Here is a 20,656-nt window from a genome sequence, read left to right as displayed (position 1 = left end):
CCAACGGTGCTGCACACAACGAGGTCAGGGACATGTCGCCAGACCTGCTCGCAGGGGTGTGTACCGATGCCGCTGTGGAACTTCTTACTGTAGCACCCGTGACCAACGAACATTTCGTGGCAGCTTCATCGATTATTTTCCCGTCAAATTTCTTCCCTGCATGCAAATTGCCTTCATTATTTCAATTTATTTGAGTTGCGTTCAAATCATGCACCGCAGCAAATTGTGTTTGTTCCGCTTGTTTGGCGGTAAAAGAGGTTTGCAGCCCTGTCGCCATCACCATCTCAGCACCGCCAAAACACTAACATGCACACAGCCCCCCCCCCCCCCCCCCAACACACGCCCCCCCCCCCCCCCCCCCCCCAGACACACAAATACCGCCACGGCCACCACGCATGTACAAATATATACACACACACAGACTCGCGAGTGCACACACACACACACACGCACGCACACGTACGCACACACACACACACACACACTCGCGAGTGCACACACACTCACACGTGCACACACACACACACTCACACACACACACACACACACACACACACGTGCACGCACACACACACACACACACACACACACACTCTCGCACTCACCGTGTCAATATCAGGGTCAACCACTCGCACCAAGTCCGCTTTGATACGTGTCCTCTCCACTTCGTCACCACCCTGTGCGCAGGAATCACCACACATGCACACAATGGCCTTGTTCAGTGCTGCCCAATGAAAACAGACGGGGTGAGTCAAGTAATTAGTTTACACCCTGCACCATTTCGCAGCTCAGTGTTCGCAGGTCTAGGGCTGCGCTACGCCCGGCGCGTACTCGAGTGACTCGATCGGAATGTGAGGTATGAATCTAAGATGGCCGTCACCTTTTTGCGGGGCAAGTTACCCCATACTTGGCAGGTACAACCCGCTATAGTGCATTTATGAGTATGACCTCACAAAGTTCGTGACCTTTTATGCAAAGCTGGCACCAAGGTGTGCACGGTTGTAGTGGACTTGCCCCGCAAAGCGCAATGGCGGGGAATGGATGCATACGTTCCATTCATTGAACAGTACTGTGCATGTAGAGTGAAGGACACAGCTCTGGTCTTTGCCGCTGCCGCCGCAACACCGTAGGAAATCACAACCAGTCAGCTATGCCATCATAGAAAAAGGTAAGCAGCGGCATAATGAAGGAACCCGGACGGCTATCAGAAGGAATTTTAGTTTCAGTCCTCGGAAGGAACCTCTTGCGCTGGCGGGAGGTGTGTGTGTGTGCGTGTGTGTGTGTGTGTGTGTGCGTGCGTGCGTGTGTGTGTGTGCCAGCTAGTTCGGTTGGTAGGTACACTTATGCCTGATCGTGTTGGGTCTGTTGCCAATAGGCTCGGCTGCTTGAAGGTGTAATGTTGTACCTGCCACCTTTGTTGGTTCCAGGGTTCATATACTTTCGATTTGAAGTATACATACCTGTTAACCATGGACTGCTTCTGGCTAGATTAACTCTTGTGTAATCAATGGTGCTAGTGAAGCTTTTATCAGATCCACTCTGATTTAGCCACTCACATTAGTAGCACATATTACCTTCACTGGGGGCAGGGGCAACTGCAGTTGGATCCCGGGACGGATACCTGATGCCGTCAATCCTTTTTCTGCACCTTGTCCTCACCCACTTACTGAGGTGTGGTGAGCCCATAAGTGGGATTATTTTCAAGTCCACCCAGAGTTTTGGGGATTTCAGGGGGTGTCGGCCGTTGGGCGGTTCAATAACCAATTGAGTCATCTATCCAAGATTCCTTTTGAGTCTCTCTCCCCTCTTCCGGGGAGACCCACGTGACCAGGTTTGGCAGTGAGCAACAAGTACAGTACAGTACAGTGTGTGCGTGCGTGTGTGTGTGTGTGTGTGTGTGTGTGTGTGTGTGGGTGTGTGTGTGTGTGTGGGTGTGTGTGCGTGTGGTCGGCCACAGAGTGCAACAGTGGTGACGTGTGACATGGTGTAGTCGATGTAAGCTATGCTAGACACAAGAATCCAAAAAAATGGTTCGGAGCTGGAACTACACACGGAGGCTCTCTCGTGAGAGAACGTCACTTTCGTAACTCCACTTCTCGCTCAGTGATATTCTTGAAGAGGACAACTGCCTTACAAGTTGAAGAGGACAACTGCCTTACAAGTTACAAGGCTCTGTTATCTAGCCTAGTCAAGGTTTTCGTCCACTTCCCATCGTTACTTGCTGGGGTTGGGTGGTACCATTCCCACATTCACATCTCACCTTGTCAAAGTTGTCATGCACCAACACCTAATACAAATGTAGCACCAGTCTCCGCTATTGTACTACTTATAAAGAATCTGCTCATTTTTGGTGGGCTAACAGAGAAAAGCATGCTGATTCTGAATCTGCAACTAAATTTGGAGTCCCCATATCCGTTCCTTGCGATATCGAGGATCGAACATAGGAACGTTGGGCAAAATAGCCACATTGTGTTCGACCTTTGGACCACTGGAACAGTACGAAAAACTCCGGGGACCCCAATTTTAATTTCATTGTGTGCAACTGTAACCTATCTGTGTTCCTTGAAGACTATGCTCCAGAGTATCTCCCAAGATGCATGGATGCAGCGACTGGGATTTGCGGTCTTTGACCATTTTGTGGTGGGTCTGGTCTACAGTGCTCATCTCCCACCTTGATCCACAGAGAGTGGTGGCGTTCCTGCGGATGCGGAAAACTCGGCTGAAGGCCGAGTCTAACGCGAAGCGTGATTTTGTTAAATCTCCCAAGAAGAAGAAGCCGTCAAAACTCACCTTCTCAAAGTAGACAACATCATACTCTAAGTTTTCAAAGCCAGGGTCTTGGCAGTCGAAGATCGGAAACTCAATCTGAAGGAACATCTCCTTCGAGTCTTTCTTCTCCTTCTGTTGAATCGAACAGATACACCAAACACACGCGTGCACACATGAGCGCACACACAAAAGCATGCACACACACACACACACGCACGCACACACACCTCAGACCTCAGACCTGCCCATCGCGGAAGCGATGATAGCGAACAGCTATGTTAGACATAGCAACTTGTGCTGGGATTACACCATTCAACAGCTTGCAAGGCTGATGAATTGACCGCCACTAATTTTAGCCTGGTATCCACCACACAGCTGATTGAAGTGACTTTTTCTGGCCAGTGAATCCCTATTATTCATTTCTTTCTTTCTTTTTTTTCCATTTTTTCATTCCTTTTCTTTTTTTACACACACACACACATGCCACACCACATACTCCGGCATACACTGGCCGTTGGTAACCACCCAGGAGAATGAAAGAAGAGCTAGGAAAATGAGAAAGAGAAGAAAGACGTGTGCGACCATAATCGTCGGGAATTGAACCCGCAACCTCTCGATTGGAAATCGACTGCACATACCACTGCATCATATGGGACACACACACACACACACACACACACACACACACACACACACACACACACACACACACACACACACACACACTACTACTACTACTATCAATCAGCTACCCCTTGGGGTCACGCCGCCCTCCACTCAGAGAACTGAGCGCAAGGTGAGAGGCAGTGGCGCAAACAAAACAGAAAGTACAGCAAAATGAATTGAAAAAAAGGAAATCAAAACAAGCTGCCATATTGATGGAAAGGGACTCACAAACAGAGGAAGGAAATATCACAAACCAGATGAACAGTCTGCTGTAGGTCCACTATAACATGCAACGACTGAAGAAAGGAACAATATTAATGTGAACATGATGTCCTGTTCAACAATAACGTCTGTACTGCTTCGGCCTTCATGCACCAGGAAAGCACAATCTTGAGCTGGAGGGTGGGCACCGAACGTCCCACAAGGGCTCCACAAGACGTACTTTCACGAAACGACGAGGAGTATGCGCAGCAAGCTAACATCACAACACCATCGCCGCACGACGACTGGCCACTCAGGTCCAAACAACACGACAAATTCACAATTCCAGCTATCACCGCGCAGGAATAAATTGTTGCGAGTGTGACCTGTATCCTTTTTCATCCAGGAATCCACTTGTTTTGCCGAACGCCACTGCATTGTTTCAGGCTGGGGATTGATCCGAGGGCTCGCCACGCCACTGCGGAGGATGCGGAAAGGACGCAAGAAGACAGTGACGGCAACAAATTACCCGCCCTGGTCGTCAGCTCACTGAATGCCCTTCCGCGCGAGCGAAACCGGCTGCAAGGCATGAAAAGCCTACTGCCAGTCAATACCCAGGGACGACCCTGACCAGAAGGCCAAGGCCGCCCCGTGGAGGAGGCCAACAAAGAGAAAACCAGGAGCTAACAAATCTGCTTCCTCTCCGCGAAAATTTTTTGCACACACACACACACACACACACACACACACACACACACACACACACACACCACTACAACTTGGGGAAGGTATGTTTTTCCAGCTTTTCCAGTCAAGTGACCACTTGTACATGGAGATCACATTCGGAACGTCCCATTAACTTGGTGATGGGTCTGATCTACGAGTACTCACCAACCACCGCTATAGGAGCTGCATCTTTGCCCTTGATACTTGAGGGTGGTGGCGTTCCTACGGATGCGGAAAACTCAGTCTAAGGGCGCGTTCCCTAATCCTCTGCCAGAATCTCCAAAATTTGGAAGAGCGTTCACCTATCCTCTGCCAAACTCTGCTGGCTCTTCCGGAGGTGGAAGAAAGTGGAAGATTCCCACGTTTCTGTCACTTGCGCATGCACAGAAAGGACTTTGGGTGTCTTTTTCGCAAAAAATATGGAAATAAACGCGTCCTCAAAAACATTTCCTGTTTGCCGTGACGCACTGGGAAAATCCTGCATCTCTTCTGACCCGTTGGAAAAACAATCTCATCTCTTCTCTTCCTAGCAGACTTTTCTAGGAGAGACAGAAGAATAAACGAACTCACCCTAACCGAGTACAACGCAAACTGTGCTTTTTTTTAAGCGGCGGTCTTAGCCAGGTGTCACTGTACTAGCGGAACATAACACCACTCTGCCCTGGGTCTCCCTTACCTCAATCTGCTGCTGCAGCTCTCGGAAAGCCAAGCGATCCAGCCAGTCCACACGCGGCATTTGCTTTTTCCGGTGCTGCTTCATGAGCTGTGTGAACAGCAGACACAAGCAAGGCGCTGATAGAAATGAGTTCAAAGGACTCGGCACCAGTCACAACATGGTCTTCTTCAATAGCAGACAGCAGCAGGGCAATAGCAGACACGAGCAGACAGCAGCAGACAGTAGAAAGCAACAAACAACAGCAGACTACAGCAGACAACAGCAGGACATGGAGATTGCTACACCAGTGTCCTATGATCCTTTCTCTGCGCCTGTGAGGCCCGTGACAATAGGGCTAGAAAGTGAGTATGGCACAGATCTTATAGGACAACGGTAAATCATGGCTATGTTAATGCAACTTTGAGTTTTAAGCTCGCGGAGCAATCATCAGGTAGTAATGAGAGTTGCAACAGCAGAACCTCGGAACAGCAGAACCTCGGTTCAGTGGTAAACTGACTGTGCACTACGCTCTGCTATCGCGGTGTTCAGAACTCTCAGCACAATGGCTGAATCATGTGTGTTTGTCGGAAATCACACACGCATGCACGCACCCTCTCCACACACACACACACACACGCGCTCGCGCTCACACACATGTGCATACACACACACGCGCTCACGCATATGTGCATACACACACACACGCACACACACGCACGTTCACACGCACACTGCGTGCAACACAGTCATGGTGCAGTAACTAACTGTCTACTGTCCACATACCTTGGTGAGCTCAGCTAGTTTGCCCTTGGTTGCCTTGATAGAGCCGGAGAGCTTGTCCACATTGTCAGTCGTGACTGCAACATCTGGCCACACAATCAGGTCCTCTGTTCCCTTGCGAAGCACACTACAATCACATACACACATACACGGCCACGGACACACATACACACACACATACACACACACATACACACACACATACACACACACATACACACGCACATACAAACACACACATACACCCACACATACACACCCACACATACACACACACGCTCACACGCACGCTCACTCACACCCATACAACATCAAAGAGAAAAGACAGCACGAGACAAGAAACATTCAAGGTCGATTTCAGATGGGTCACAAACGGCATAGGGTTTTCCAAAAAGCTACTGTGGAGTGCTGTGTGTCACGCTCAATGCATCATTGAATTTGATACAGTCTCTATTCTGTTTTCGATGCACCGTGTGGCCACATGATCAAAACAAATACGCCATGGAGACCTCAATACATACATGTATACGTGTATACTATGGCTCTAGATTGAACATAGACAATGCAACATTGCCATTAGCGGCACCAGCAGCACCAGCAGTAGTGGTAGCAATGGTACTGATGACATCGGTGACAGCATCAATGGTGTTAGTGTCAGCAGTGATCAACACTTGCAGCCAGCAGTAGTAGCAGTGTTGTCCTTCCTGCATTCACATTATCATTGGTTTGTGCATTCCACAAAACACGGTATAGCACCAGCATGAATAGCAGCAGCACCAGCGGCGGCAGCAGCAGCAGCAGCAACGGAGGTGGCAACGCACCGGTGTTTGTTGAACATGCTGATCGATGTACTGCCAACTGCTACGACTTTTGACGGTCCAACAGTATCCCATATTGTGAAGGCCAGCTGCACAGAAGAAAACACAGATACGAAAACTACTACTAAGTTACAACAAAGAGAAATATAAATACGTAATGTCCTGCAAGCACCCAGTGTGGGCATTCACTCTGCCTTCACAAACACATCATTTGCCAAAATCAAAACAAGAAAAAGAAGAAGAAAAAAGTTCGGTGTTCCCACACCGGGAATTGAACCCGGGCCGTCTGGGTGAAAACCAGAAATCCTAACCACTAGACCATATGGGATGACCACACTTCACCCTCCTCGAACACTGGATAAAAGGAAAGCTCCCGTGTGACTGGAAGTCTATCAAAAAGTTTTCAGAACACACATGGGCACTCTCGGAATATGTACTGTTAGTGAACAAATATTCGGCGCATACCGGTATCTATATTCGGCGCATACCGGTATCTATATTCGGCGCATACCGGTATCTATATTCGGCGCATACCGGTATCTATATTCGGCGCATACCGGTATCTATTTTCGGCTATCTTCGGCCTGGTCATACTTGGCCGAAAATTTGCTGCGGGCGAAATTTTGTTTCGCAAGGTTCAGTGTGACAGTGCATACAGGCAGCAGCAGTATGTATGTATGTATGTATGTATGTATGTATGTATGTATGTATGTATGTATGTATGTATGTATGTATGTATGTATGTGTGTATGTATGTATGTATGTATGTATGTATGTATGTATGTATGTATGTATGTATGTATGTATGTATGTATGTATGTATGTATGTATGTATGTATGTATGTATGTATGTATGTATGTATGTATGTATGTATGTATGTATGTATGTATGTATGTATGTATGTATGTATGTATGTATGTATGTATGTATGTATGTATAACTCATAATCACAAGGTGATCGTAGAGGCATTAATCAGCGAGAGAATTGTGAATGATGTCTCTGAATCCAACTCTATCGTGTGCTGCATGAGAGAGAGAGCATGCAAGGGAAGACCCGTCCAGCTTTTAATGTTAGAAATCCATGATGTCGCAGCAGTACAGGGTGAAAATGTAATGGGGCCGAAATGGGTTTTAGGCCTGGGAGATAGAATGGGCCGAAAATTTGTAGACATCCAGTAGTACTCTTGTTGATATACTGTAAAGCGTGAAATTTTCGCGGCGTTTTTAGTTCGCATTTTCAGAATCCGGACAGGTTTGCGAGGTTTTAATTTTGCGATTGCAGAATGGCATTCTTGCTAAACCTTTCATGATCTCCTTTTCGCGCTGTCTAAATTTCGCGATTTCCACACGGTCGCGAATTTCGCAGAAATTAGACCATCGCAATAATATCACAGTTTACAGTACTAAAAGAGAAACAGAGCTGGGCCACTATGGCTTACAATAGACGTGGGCGGCAGGTCTGAGTAGCGGACAGGTAGTGTCAACCATTCGTTCCAGCTACAGAAGCAGAACAAGATGTTGCAGCACACATGAAGAATACAAGCAAAACTCGACTGAAATCAAAACTTTGATTCCCGGGGGAAAGAAAAAAGGTACGAGCAGAATGGTGAAGAGAAGAGAAAGGGTCAACGGTATCAAGAAAATTCCTGAAGGTTTGAAAGACCTAGCTGAAAATTACAACAAAACCTCTCGGTCATGCGGTACAGAAACTCATGATACTCCCTGTCGTACAGGCTTTGTTGCTAAATGCTTGCAAAACGTGCTGAATACCACGAGGACAGAGCCAAAGGACACAGGGTAGCAATGGAACGAGGCTGAAGTATGCTACTACGCAGAGTTTCACAGCTATCCACCAACCCTCAGATCCTCCGGATCTGAGGATTGGTGGATAGCCATTAAACGCTGAGTAACAACCTACTTCAGCCTCGGTCCATTGCTAACTGGTGTCCTCTCTAGAGAACAGTGAACTCTTGTTAAGAAGAACACTGATAAGACAAACTTCCATTTTAGAAGAACTAACATTCAAAACTCTATTGGAGAAATCACTGTGTATAGTAAAAAAAAAAACCCTGGTACTACAGACCACCGGGACTAGCGACCAGCCTGATACTACAGACCACTTCGCCAGGCACGGACGGTCTCACATTCATACAGTATATGGTTGTGCGGTGCAACCTCTGAGGACCACCTGCCGCTAAAGACCGCTTTCTCCGGCCCCAAGGGGTGGTCGTTAGTCACAGGTTTTACTGATTTCACTGGGTATACAATAGGGATCAGAAGAACTCCTGCTGTTGCGAACAAATATCATCGGGCCCGCGGCGTACGTCCTGAAGAGACTCGACTGTGTGTGTGTGTGTGTGTGTGTGTGTGTGTGTGTGTGTGTGTGTGTGTGTGTGTGTGTGTGTGTGTGTGTGTGGGTGGGTGGGTGTGTGTGTGTGTGTGTGTGTGTGTGTGTGTGTGTGTGTGTGTGTGTGTGTGTGTGTGTGTGTGTGTGTGTGTGTGTGTGTGTGTGTGTGTGTGTGTGTGTGTGTGTGTGTGTGTGTGTGTGTGTGTGTGTGTGTGTGTGTGTGTGTGTGTGTGTGTGTGTGTGTGTGTGTGTGTGTGTGTGTGTGTGTGTGTGTGTGTGTGTGTGTGTGTGTGTGTGTGTGTGTGTGTGTGTGTGTGTGTGTGTGTGTGTGTGTGTGTGTGTGTGTGTGTGTGTGTGTGTGTGTGTGTGTGTGTGTGTGTGTGTGTGTGTGTGCTATCGTTGCTATAAAGAGAAAATCTGTGGGTGCACATCCAGTGCATTTGCAGATTTGCGTGCTTCTCTTGCGACGGGCGTATGCATGGTACATGGTGCGTGCGTGCGTGTGTGTGTGTGTGTGTGTGTGTGTGTGCGCGCGCAGACTCACTTCCATCGCGTTGAGAAGGCCTTGTAGGAGGTATAGGTGGGCAGCGCCAGTGCACGCTTGTCGGCAAAGATCTGCACAGTCACGTAGTAGTCCGGACATTCGCTACACGTGCACAAACGGAACAACGAGAACAGTACTGTACGATCAGCGAGAGAAGAATTTGCCTGTCAGCTTTCCACTTAATAAGAGGGAGAAGAATTCAAAAGTTTGATGAATGACGCTTCTCACGGCTTGAATAGAATCTATTACAGTTGTGACTTGTAAGTAGACACCCTTAGCAAACAACGGTAACTCCGATTTTTTTTACAATACTCGTACCCATATACCCATAATTATAGCGTTGAAGCCGCAGAGTAAAACCGTTATGGGGGCTGACTGATCGTTGTGACAAACGGTACGTTTTTTGGCCAAATACTGCGGACCCATTCACCATGCACTAGTATCGCGTATATGGACTTTACGGAGCCATAAATGGTTGTACCATGCAAAATAAAAGTCATTCTCATGGCAAAGGAGTACAAAAAAATAGCATGCATCTTGCTAAAGGTCGAACCCAAATCTCGGCATTTTTTGCCGTACGGTTTGCTTAGGGTATCTAGTGACACTGGTTAACACTCAACAGCTGTATTTCACAAAGAGAGTTACTACTAGTTTGACGTTTCGGTCAGCATAACATCACCAGGAATGAAGGGGGTATGGTAAGGGAGAGGCTATGGAAGGGGGGAATGCTGTGCCCGTGTGATTTCTAGCACCAGAAATAGCGTACAGAAACGAGAAACAAGATGTTGGGACAGAAAATGGCACAAAGGTACACAAGTCCAGGACAATAGGCAAAAGTGCAACAGAAGCAAAAACGCGTTAATTCGGAGTTCGCAATGTGGCATTTGTCACCACCAGGATTCGAACCAGGGACCTTCGCTGCGCGTCCATGTGAGTGTGTGTGTATGTGCATGTGTGTGTTCACGTAGGTGGGAGTAGTGTGCCGATAACATCCTAAGATCTTACTTGTCATTTTGCCGGCTGAACAATAGTACGTCGTCTCCTACCAAATTTGTGAATGACTGCTCACGCCGCTTGCCTTGAAGGCTGCCACTGCATCATAGTACATTGCGCACATGCACACGCACACACACACACACACACACACACACACACACACACATGCATGTGCCCACACAGACAGACACACACCATGCACACACACACACACACACACACACACACACACACACACACACACACACACACACACACACACACACATACATGAACACCACACGCACGCACACACACACACACACACACACACACACACACACACACACACACACACACACACACACACACACACACACACACACACATGAAAACCACACACACACACACACACTCACACATGAACACCACACACACACACATACACAGACACACGCGCGCACACCCACATACACACATATCGAGCATTAGGACACCAGGAAAGCCACCAAAGGTGTCAAATCTAGGGTTTCCTAGTTATCCGCACTATTACGTACAGAACAATACGAAAATCATGAAACTAAACGCAAGACAACAGCGGTACATGCACATATCCATACACAGTGAAAGTTTTATAAAATTAGTTTTAGACACAAAACGAATGCTACGTACATCTTCACCCGAACAAAGTCATCCACCAAATGACTGTACATGAAGTGATACTTCTCCTGCGATTCCATGCTAACGGACGGATGTATGCTGGCTGAAGCCATGACTGAACCAGTGCCACAAGTAGATGAGCTATTAGAAAATAGGAGAGGTTGTGGGTGCTCGGTGGAGATGAGGAAATGACAGGCGTCGCTCGCGCTGGCGTTGATACTCAGAACTTATTTTCCACCGTCACCAACTGAAACACTGCTAACATAATATCACCTAAGCCGCTGAGGACACCCGTGTGCATGAGACCATTGCCATAGGAGAGAGCTCATGTCCCTCACAAGAGATAAGAGCCGTTCAAAAACTGTCTGAAAGCAAACATGCAACAACAAAAATTCATTGGTCACGAACATAGCGCTCCCACTTTTCAGATGACAGCTTTTCAATAGACCGATCCCCTTATTATACTGGGTTCGAGCACGGGGGCAACCTCACTCGCGATCGAGCTAGTTTTTGAACGTGACAGCATCTTTGACAGTGTGTTTCAGGTTTGTTTTGGAATGTCTTCTGCTTAGTTCAAGTAGTTTGTGATGGCTTCGAGCGGTGCTGAACCTCCTGCTGGTAGGAGCAGAGTCTCCGAGAGAGACATGGACTGTGATGCAGCTGTAGGATTTTTTCAAGGCGCGGGACGGAACGATCTCGGGCCACAAACAGGAGTTACTCCAGAGGTGAGTTTTTTTTGTTGTTGAAATATTCGAATCGTGAATCGTGTTTTGAGATATATTTTGTGCCTAGGCGTTGAGATCGGTGCTGAAGACAATAGTAACCTTTTTCTGGTCTGCCTTTTCCTCTCCAGAGCCATCTTCTATGAAGGTAACCGAGGTGCTGCCAAGTCACCAAGTCGCGATCGCGATCAGCAGCCCTGAAGTGGAAAAATCGATTTTCCAACGATCTGGTTGGACATCAGCCACTAAAGTACTTCTGATTTGCCTGTAGTGACAACAGCAGCCATCCTTGGACACCTTGCAAAGACAGGCAAAGCCACTGGTGGAAGCGACTGCTATGAGGTGACGATAGCAGTGCAGTGGTGATCGCTGTTTTGTCAAGTCGAAGGGCTAGCCAACCCAGAGGAAGCAAAAAAAAAGATGAGCAGTGCGTGGTATTTGTTGAGCGTGAAGAGCTAGAGGAGGACAGTGCAAACACATGGACGGAGTGGATGGTGTTTGAAGAACAGTGTGCTGTGTGCCGGCTGGTGGTGATGGTGGTCTTTGTCAGCATGTATTCGTGCTGCTTCTTGTGCTGGAACACTTCTCGCCCAGGAAGGCAGATTGCGTGCTCCCTGGCCCTCAGTCGGCAATGGGGCATTTGTTCCAGGAACATTACCCCAGAGCCAGTGATGAGTCGTACCTTTGAAAAGTTGAAGCTTGCTGTTAATCGCAAGCGTAGCGCAGTGGAATGCTCCCTCTTCGAAGCACGAGGGCCAAAGCTTGCCGCTGTCTGCAGCAAAGTGTGTGCGGTTCTTTCGAACCTATGAATATACCCACCCCCCCCCCCCCCCCCCCCTCTCTCTCTTAGGAAGACTGCATGTTCAGAGTGGACTATTTTCTAGTATATTTAATGTGAGACGGGCTGTTTACGCCCAAGATGAAGATACAGTTTTTTTCCGTTTCTATACCTTCCTAATAATATACATCGTGACAGAGCTTTCGGTCATACTCCGCTGTACTACATCCTCAACCCGCCACCACCATGCGCTCTTGGCCGAACTAATGCACGAAGCATAAACACACCAGCACAGCAAGGACACTTCCGTTGACAGATATTATTTACGCCTCTAGACAGCTGTTTCGTTTCTTCAAGCTCATCGTTAGAGGAGGATAGTAGCAGGATACTAATGATGAAATAATATAAGATGATACTAGTAGACTGTTTATGGTCCGATATCGATGATTGGAGATCTAAGAAAGCAATGACAGAGATTGAGAAATGGATAATATTATCATGATTATATGCCAGTCTGGTAATGCGTTGTGCTAGTGAACAGTATCGAAATCATCACTGCATTCGATGTAAATATTGGTATACTTTTGGTTTCCGTATTGGAAAAAAAGAACCTGGTTGATTTGGTTGCATCTGCGACTGGCTACCGGGTGTTGTGATCAGCAAAGTTTACAGTGGGAGAAAATAAGAGCGCAAGGATCTGTTGGGTCTTGTTGTGCTGTGCCGTGCCGGTGCGAGAACCCTAAGTGCATGGCAAAATAGAACTGTTTCATCCCCATTGCAGAATGTCTTGCGGTACATGGCATTGATGACTGAACATCTCGCCAGCTCACCCAGATGAGGATCATGCCCAAACGGAGAAACAAGACATCTTTCCAGCTCAGCTAGCTATATACCGTGAAACGGATGGTTAACTTGTGCCACGCATGCCAGCTTCTGTTCCATTCGGCCCAGGCTTACACACATCAATGCCAATAGCAGCTGATCCTCCATTACATGCTCATTGGCGATTTACGGCCACCTCCAACTGTATCCGCCGTCCCTCAGCTTCCGTCTTCGCAGATCTGGCGCGGCGCAGTACATTTTCTCGGCTAGGCTCAAAGAAGTCCCACAGAGCGGTCCAAACACCTGAAGGCAAACCAGTCAGAAACTGGAGCGGCTCAGAGTCTTTCTTTATGTTATTGTACGTAAGCTGTTTTTCGGCTTTCTTCACCCTAGTCCTCACATCGTCCAACTGCTCCACGAGACTCTGTACACGAGCTCTACTTGCTGCCAACTCCTGATGCAGATGCTGCACTTCCATTACAGGACCAAACTGCACTAAGCCAGGTTCCTTTCCAACTCAAAGTGCCGTTGCCTCTCAGCAAAATACTGGTTTGCGAGCATGGGGAGCTCGTGATGGCTGATCCAGACGCTGCACTTCCATGACCGAAATGCACTAGGCTCAGCAAATACTGTTTTGCGATCATGGGGAGCAGGGCGTCCAGACTCCACTCTCTTGCGAAAAGCAAACCTGGTACTGTAGGACAGCTGTTTGGTTTCCTGGACTCATCCTGTCCTTGTAGAGCTGGGCAAAACGATTTCGATTTCGGGATCGAAATGATCGCTGCAACTCAAATATTCAGAGTGACCCTAAAACTACGTCCTTCCTCACGGGGAATAGCCTGGATCCGCTTTCTCCAGGCCGCTGTGGCTCCACACGAGGAAAGGAGTGAAATGGCTTGTTTGCTTCGTCCTCCTGTTCTGACAGTGAGGAACGCAGCAATGTTCTGAGAAGGCATCCTGAAGTCGTAAAAAGGAAGACGTCTAAACAAAAACAAAACAGCTCAAATCAAAAGTCCTTGTGGCATTTTTTTGTAGAGAGGCTTGCACTGCATGTAGATCTCGTGTGCTCTGCACTTCGCATGCGAGAAGTCACGCACAGTCGCGGTGAGGTTGGTCGCGTGTGTGCAGCAGGATCCCACGCGACTGCGGAGTTGCCCCCTTGCTCGAACCCAGACAATAATAAGGGGATCGGTCTATTGTTGTGCTTTTCAAAAAGACGATTTAAGTTACGTCATTGTGATGACGTAGTAAAGTGGGTGGCAGAACGTACGTCATCAGAGTCACGTCATCAGTCACTCGAAGTCGAACTCGATGACCAAGACTACTTACTATAAATAAGTATAATCAACAAGGGCAAGAGTCCATAACCCAGGGGGTTATGGACTCTTGACAAGGGGGGTTATGTACTCTTGATGGCAAGAGAAGAACATAACCCCCCCCCCCCATATGACTGTACCAAGAGAACATAATGTCATAACCCCCCCGGGGCCAAGGGTTAATGTCATAACCCCCCCCCGGGGCCAAGGGTTATGTACTCTTGAGTCTTGACTGACAGACTGTACTCTTGCTGTGACCAAGAGTACAATCATAACCCCGGGGTTATCATGGTTATGTACTCCTGAGCTGGTGAGTCTGGGAGCGTGACCATGGTGACTGCAGTGCAATAAGCAAAACTACAGAATCACAAATAAAATAACTTTGCCAATATTTCGCCCATTGGGCATCATCAGGGCATTGAGGAAGGGGAGGCAAAAACACGAAATATTAAAAGACGAATAACTTGATGCAGGCAGATGAATGTTCTAGAAGAGAACTAACACATCGTGGTGACACAATTGGCAAGGCCAGCAAACTAAACGTAAACAATCATCACTTGTAAGGTGACCTAAACAGAACGAAAGATGAGCCTCTCACACATACACACAGACACAATTTGGCAAGAAGGCAAGAAAACTAACACTAACACTAAAGTTTACAATCATCACCACCTGTAAGGTGACCTACATGTAGTTGGAAGACTTAGAAGATTCTCGATGCTGGGTACGATAGTGGAAGCCCCAGGGAGCCTTCGCCGCCATCGCCCTTGCCTCTCGGTAGTGCTCAGCGAATCGGTCCCTCACCGGCCGCTCGGTCTCACCAACGTACAATTCCGCACACAACGTGCAAGACATACAATAGACAACACCTTTGACTAGACACTGACTATCCACCATACTCGCATCACATGCACGACACTCCATTGGTCGACCTCTCCCTCTCTTCACCTCCGATCGCTACTTCTCACGGGGACACACACGTACAGCACTCAACGATCGGACCAACATATCCTTCAAAGAAGGACCAGACACAAAGACAACACGAACATGCGGACTGAACTTTCGAACACGTCGTGAGACACGAGCGGCAAGTGAGTCGTTGATGAAGGGCAGTTTGATGACCGACTTGAATTGGTTGTGTCTGCGCTTGCTGTCACGCTGCTGTTGTTGAGACGGGTGTGTATCTTGTATCTTCCCCTTGGCTGCTCGTCGTGCTGCGTTTATCTCGGTGCGTGGATAGTCATTTCTCTCGAGCAACTCTTCAATTATGGACATGCTCCTGTCTTCCGCTTCCGGTGTTGATGAGTTACGGATAGCTCGAGAGAATTGGTTCGTTGCAACAGCTCTTTTACACGACCAGGCCGGGGAGACATGATTCATAAGACAGGTGGACACCACTGTGGGACATAGAGCTCCCACTCTATGCTGTATCCACGCACAGACAGCGCTAGATCTAGGAAGTTCACTGACTGTTTCGTTGACCGAGTGTTCCATTGTGAATTTGATAGTAGTGTGCTGTCCGTTGAAGTGATCTAGGAGTGCTGTTAAACCTTTCCAGCCATGTCTCCACAGACCACAGTAGTATGCAGTCGTCGACTAGTATAATTATCGTTTGTAGAGATCTGGTGTCACTGTAGCTGTCGAGAGAGTCTTCTGCTCAAGAGCATCCATGAAGAGGAGAACCAATTCTCTCGAGCTATCCGTAACTCATCAACACCGGAAGCGGAAGACAGGAGCATGTCCATAATTGAAGAGTTGCTCGAGAGAAATGACTATCCACGCACCGAGATAAACGCAGCACGACGAGCAGCCAAGGGGAAGATACAAGATACACACCCGTCTCAACAACAGCAGCGTGACAGCAAGCGCAGACACAACCAATTCAAGTCGGTCATCAAACTGCCCTTCATCAACGACTCACTTGCCGCTCGTGTCTCACGACGTGTTCGAAAGTTCAGTCCGCATGTTCGTGTTGTCTTTGTGTCTGGTCCTTCTTTGAAGGATATGTTGGTCCGATCGTTGAGTGCTGTACGTGTGTGTCCCCGTGAGAAGTAGCGATCGGAGGTGAAGAGAGGGAGAGGTCGACCAATGGAGTGTCGTGCATGTGATGCGAGTATGGTGGATAGTCAGTGTCTAGTCAAAGGTGTTGTCTATTGTATGTCTTGCACGTTGTGTGCGGAATTGTACGTTGGTGAGACCGAGCGGCCGGTGAGGGACCGATTCGCTGAGCACTACCGAGAGGCAAGGGCGATGGCGGCGAAGGCTCCCTGGGGCTTCCACTATCGTACCCAGCATCGAGAATCTTCTAAGTCTTCCAACTACATGTAGGTCACCTTACAGGTGGTGATGATTGTAAACTTTAGTGTTAGTGTTAGTTTTCTTGCCTTCTTGCCAAATTGTGTCTGTGTGTATGTGTGAGAGGCTCATCTTTCGTTCTGTTTAGGTCACCTTACAAGTGATGATTGTTTACGTTTAGTTTGCTGGCCTTGCCAATTGTGTCACCACGATGTGTTAGTTCTCTTCTAGAACATTCATCTGCCTGCATCAAGTTATTCGTCTTTTAATATTTCGTGTTTTTGCCTCCCCTTCCTCAATGCCCTGATGATGCCCAATGGGCGAAATATTGGCAAAGTTATTTATTTGTGCAGCTGAGAACCTGTTGCCGGAATGGCGGTGTTTTCAAGTGCAAGAAATACGCTGCAATGGAGTTTGGGAATTCTGAAGAAACATCTTGTACATGTAGCTACATAATTGTTAGATTGACAGCATGCAATAAGGTGGAGGACACTATGTTCCTGCGGAGCCCATGCTGCTTTGGCAGTGGCGGAGGCTCGCTTGCCGACCTAACCGTCGGAGTCCATCATGAACAATGGACTGACTACTTATTCACTTGTCCTGTCTTTCTAAATAACTTGCATGTTATTGCACATGTTCTTGGTTTAGTTTTTGTGCCTTTTTCGTGCTTTGGATGGAGTTATTTGTTGTTTTTGGACTATTGAATAACTTGCGTGGCACCAGTCAAAAAAAAAGAAAAAAAAGAAAACAGTGACCTTACTACAACCAAGAGTACTTATGGGTTATGTACTCTTGCTACAACCTTCCGCGGTTGGCAGAGCCCAGGTCCCTGCGCATGCGGACAACAGTCAAGAGTACATGAAAACCTTGCTGCGGTATCGCACCCGGTTCTGACCCTCGTTATGCTACTCCCTGGTTAGGAGCAGGGAGTAGTACAATACTACTCCCTGGTTAGGAGACTACGAGGGAGCGTACTCCTATATCCTGTAGATCGAGGTATATTATGTATCAGATTGCAACGACCAGGAGGCTCTAAGTAGTGGCTGCAAATGACCGATATCCGTCACTTGCAGCTGTCCGTCAGAGACCTGTAGCTGGCCTGAAGAGTTGTAAAATTACTCCTTCGTAGCCGGGCGAGTCCGAGCGAGGGCGATTCACGGCTTGGTCAAAAAACTGTCGGCCTGGAACGTCAACGTCGATCTGCCGACACAGTTCACCTGGTTCACACGCCTGACCTGGCATGATGCCTTGCGTGAAAGGAACATTTTTCCGAAAGCAAGCTTCTCCAAAATTCGAAATTTCCTTCCAAAAATGCCGTCGTCCTTGACCTCGAAGCTGAATGTTGTTAGGATAGAAAATTAGCGAAGATGTAGCCGACCCATTCTGGCAAGCTGTGTGCCCTCTGGATATGCAGTTGTTCGCCATGGTCAACAATCTTCTTCTCCTTCGTTCGTACTTTCACTTTCCTGACCACGAATACAAGCGGTACCCATGCTCAGGTTAGTGTTTATTTGTCTCTCTATGCACATACATGTAATACAATGTACTGTTCGTGCTGCAGGCACTGGCCGATCATGGGAATAGAGGAAGCAGCCAGCTTTCTTTGAATTCTCGTGCTTTCAACAAAAATATGTACACACTTTCATTGGCTCCTCTTTCCCACCGCCACCATGCATGCACTGCTTTTCAAATTTGTGTTTGCTTTGGCAGTGGTTTCATGGGTATCCTTCAGCCTTCCCTGGCATTCAAAATTCAGAATAGTTTCTACCCAGGTGCTAGTGCCTCTGTTCTGCTTAGTACATTGTAGTCAAATTATTTGCAACTGTCCACCCCTCCACACTGCACGCTTGGCTCACATTCACCACACCATAGCGAAGAAGTTTGTTCTTGGATAGATGTCTGAAGGATGTAGAGCATCTATTCAAGAACGAACTTCCTCGGTATGGTGTGGTAAATGTGGGCCAAGAGCGCAGTGAGGAGAAGTGGACAGTTTCAAATTATTTAGCCACATCCGATCCTTTCTCCGATAATTATGGACATTTTTTACAATATAGCCACTCATGCTTCTATTGAGAGGTAACACCACTCAGGAAACTGAGGAAAGCCAACCGGCGTTGCACAGGATTTGAGGTTGGGAAGAAAAGATGTTCCGATAAAAGAACTGCGAGTTCATGGGAAACGTGTTATGGAAAGGGCAGTCTGAGTCGAACTAGGATCTCCTGTTCCAGACTGTACCGAAAGCGTGAATATGAATACAGTAGAATGCCAATAATCCGAACAATCACTTATCCGAAATGCCAGTTTCCATTGAATTGAAGGGACGAAAATTAGCTTCTGCTCATTTTCCCCAACCCCAAGCACCATTCAAGCGGTGCACAAGATGGTCTGCAACAGGTTGGAGCAACAATGTATCACCGTAGAGTCATATTGAGGAGCTAGATTGTGTCTAGTTCCTGTGAAGAGAATGTGAGAAATGATGGAAACGTGAAGTAATGTGCAAGTCTTAGATGGATGTGTGACTGCTCCCTTATCCGAATTTTTCCCCATCCGAACCCCCTGGAGAAAGCGTGCGCCCGAGGGGTGCGGATAATCTATTTACACTCTGCTGTAACACTTATGCACAATGCGTGCCGATGCACATTGGACAACGTTGCAAATGTAGAATTGTAGGTGGAATGTGGTTCACATTAGACAATCGGAGTACCCCCACCAAACGAAGAGTGCTCAACATCACAAGGTAGAGCTGGCATGTACTATCGAAAAAGAGTACATATACCATTAGCTGATGTTGTTAGTGTGCGTTACGAAGTCTGAAGAAAATGTTGAACGATCTCGGCTGGGATGACGGCTACTCCTTAGCTCAGTGATTAGAGCATCGCTGGCCTCAAGCGAAGGTCCCTGGTTCGAATCCTGGTGGTGACAGTCATTTTTTTCTTCAGACCTTTCCCGTTTGTGCCTTTCCCTCTAGCCAGTGAATATTACTGTTAGCTTCGTACTTTGAGTGATTATCACTTACAGTTACATATACTTGATAAGTTGATAAGCGCATGAAAATCGGAGTCAGTACCACAATATTCCTCCCTCACTATATGAGTCTAGGTACGCTTTGAATGTGGAACAGGGTCCAGGACAGGATCGTCTGCTCTATCCGAATTATGGCCTGGTTGCAATTTGTCTATTTCCCAGCAGGTACATCGCACCAGGGAGTCATAGCACCTACACTTTAGGGAGACTACACAATACTTTATAGAATTTTGGGTCAGGATTTAGAGGTTCTCCGTGATCTGTGCAACCCGCGATCACGGCCTTGACCTACTGACCCTGAGAACGGCCCAGATTAGCAATGCCATGTACGAGCGGGTATAGATCTACCCAATGGTGCCCCGGGGGTGGCTGAAACAGGAACCCCTGGGTCGAATCCCATTTCATTTAGCTTTACAGTCGCCTGTGCCGTCTACCTAGATGCTACAGCTCCCTGCGTTGCACGCAGTAAATGCAGCGCATCAAGTATACAGCCATGTAGTGTTGGTTGTCACCTGTTCTGATCGTGTGATATCACAAACAATCTTCTACGGTCCATT

At 47.6% G+C, this 20,656-nt stretch overlaps 1 protein-coding gene and 1 non-coding gene across 2 annotated transcripts in view; both read right to left on the bottom strand.

Annotated features, from left to right (window-relative positions):
- Nucleotides 1-11,549, bottom strand: part of LOC135819484 (phosphatidylinositol 3-kinase catalytic subunit type 3-like) — a 35,828-nt gene extending 24,279 nt beyond the window's left edge. Inside the window, exons 1-9 of the mRNA XM_065332702.1 lie at nucleotides 11,155-11,549; nucleotides 10,513-10,599; nucleotides 9,508-9,609; nucleotides 8,056-8,113; nucleotides 6,619-6,704; nucleotides 5,801-5,924; nucleotides 5,039-5,125; nucleotides 2,791-2,901; nucleotides 606-677 (exon numbers count right to left, since the gene is read on the bottom strand). Of these exons, the coding sequence (XP_065188774.1) occupies nucleotides 606-677; nucleotides 2,791-2,901; nucleotides 5,039-5,125; nucleotides 5,801-5,924; nucleotides 6,619-6,704; nucleotides 8,056-8,113; nucleotides 9,508-9,609; nucleotides 10,513-10,599; nucleotides 11,155-11,255 (828 nt within the window). The 5' untranslated portion in view covers nucleotides 11,256-11,549. The remainder of the gene's footprint in view (nucleotides 1-605; nucleotides 678-2,790; nucleotides 2,902-5,038; nucleotides 5,126-5,800; nucleotides 5,925-6,618; nucleotides 6,705-8,055; nucleotides 8,114-9,507; nucleotides 9,610-10,512; nucleotides 10,600-11,154) is intronic.
- Nucleotides 6,872-6,943, bottom strand: Trnae-uuc (transfer RNA glutamic acid (anticodon UUC)). The gene has a single exon. It is a non-coding gene; the product is annotated as a tRNA-Glu (tRNA).
- Nucleotides 11,550-20,656: the final 9,107 nt, after the last annotated feature.

The sequence above is a fragment of the Sycon ciliatum genome, chromosome 6 (assembly GCF_964019385.1).
Source record: "Sycon ciliatum chromosome 6, ocSycCili1.1, whole genome shotgun sequence".
NCBI lineage: Eukaryota > Metazoa > Porifera > Calcarea > Leucosolenida > Sycettidae > Sycon > Sycon ciliatum.
Note: the sequence above shows the minus strand (reverse complement) of the source record. Positions and strands in the feature narration are given on the sequence as shown.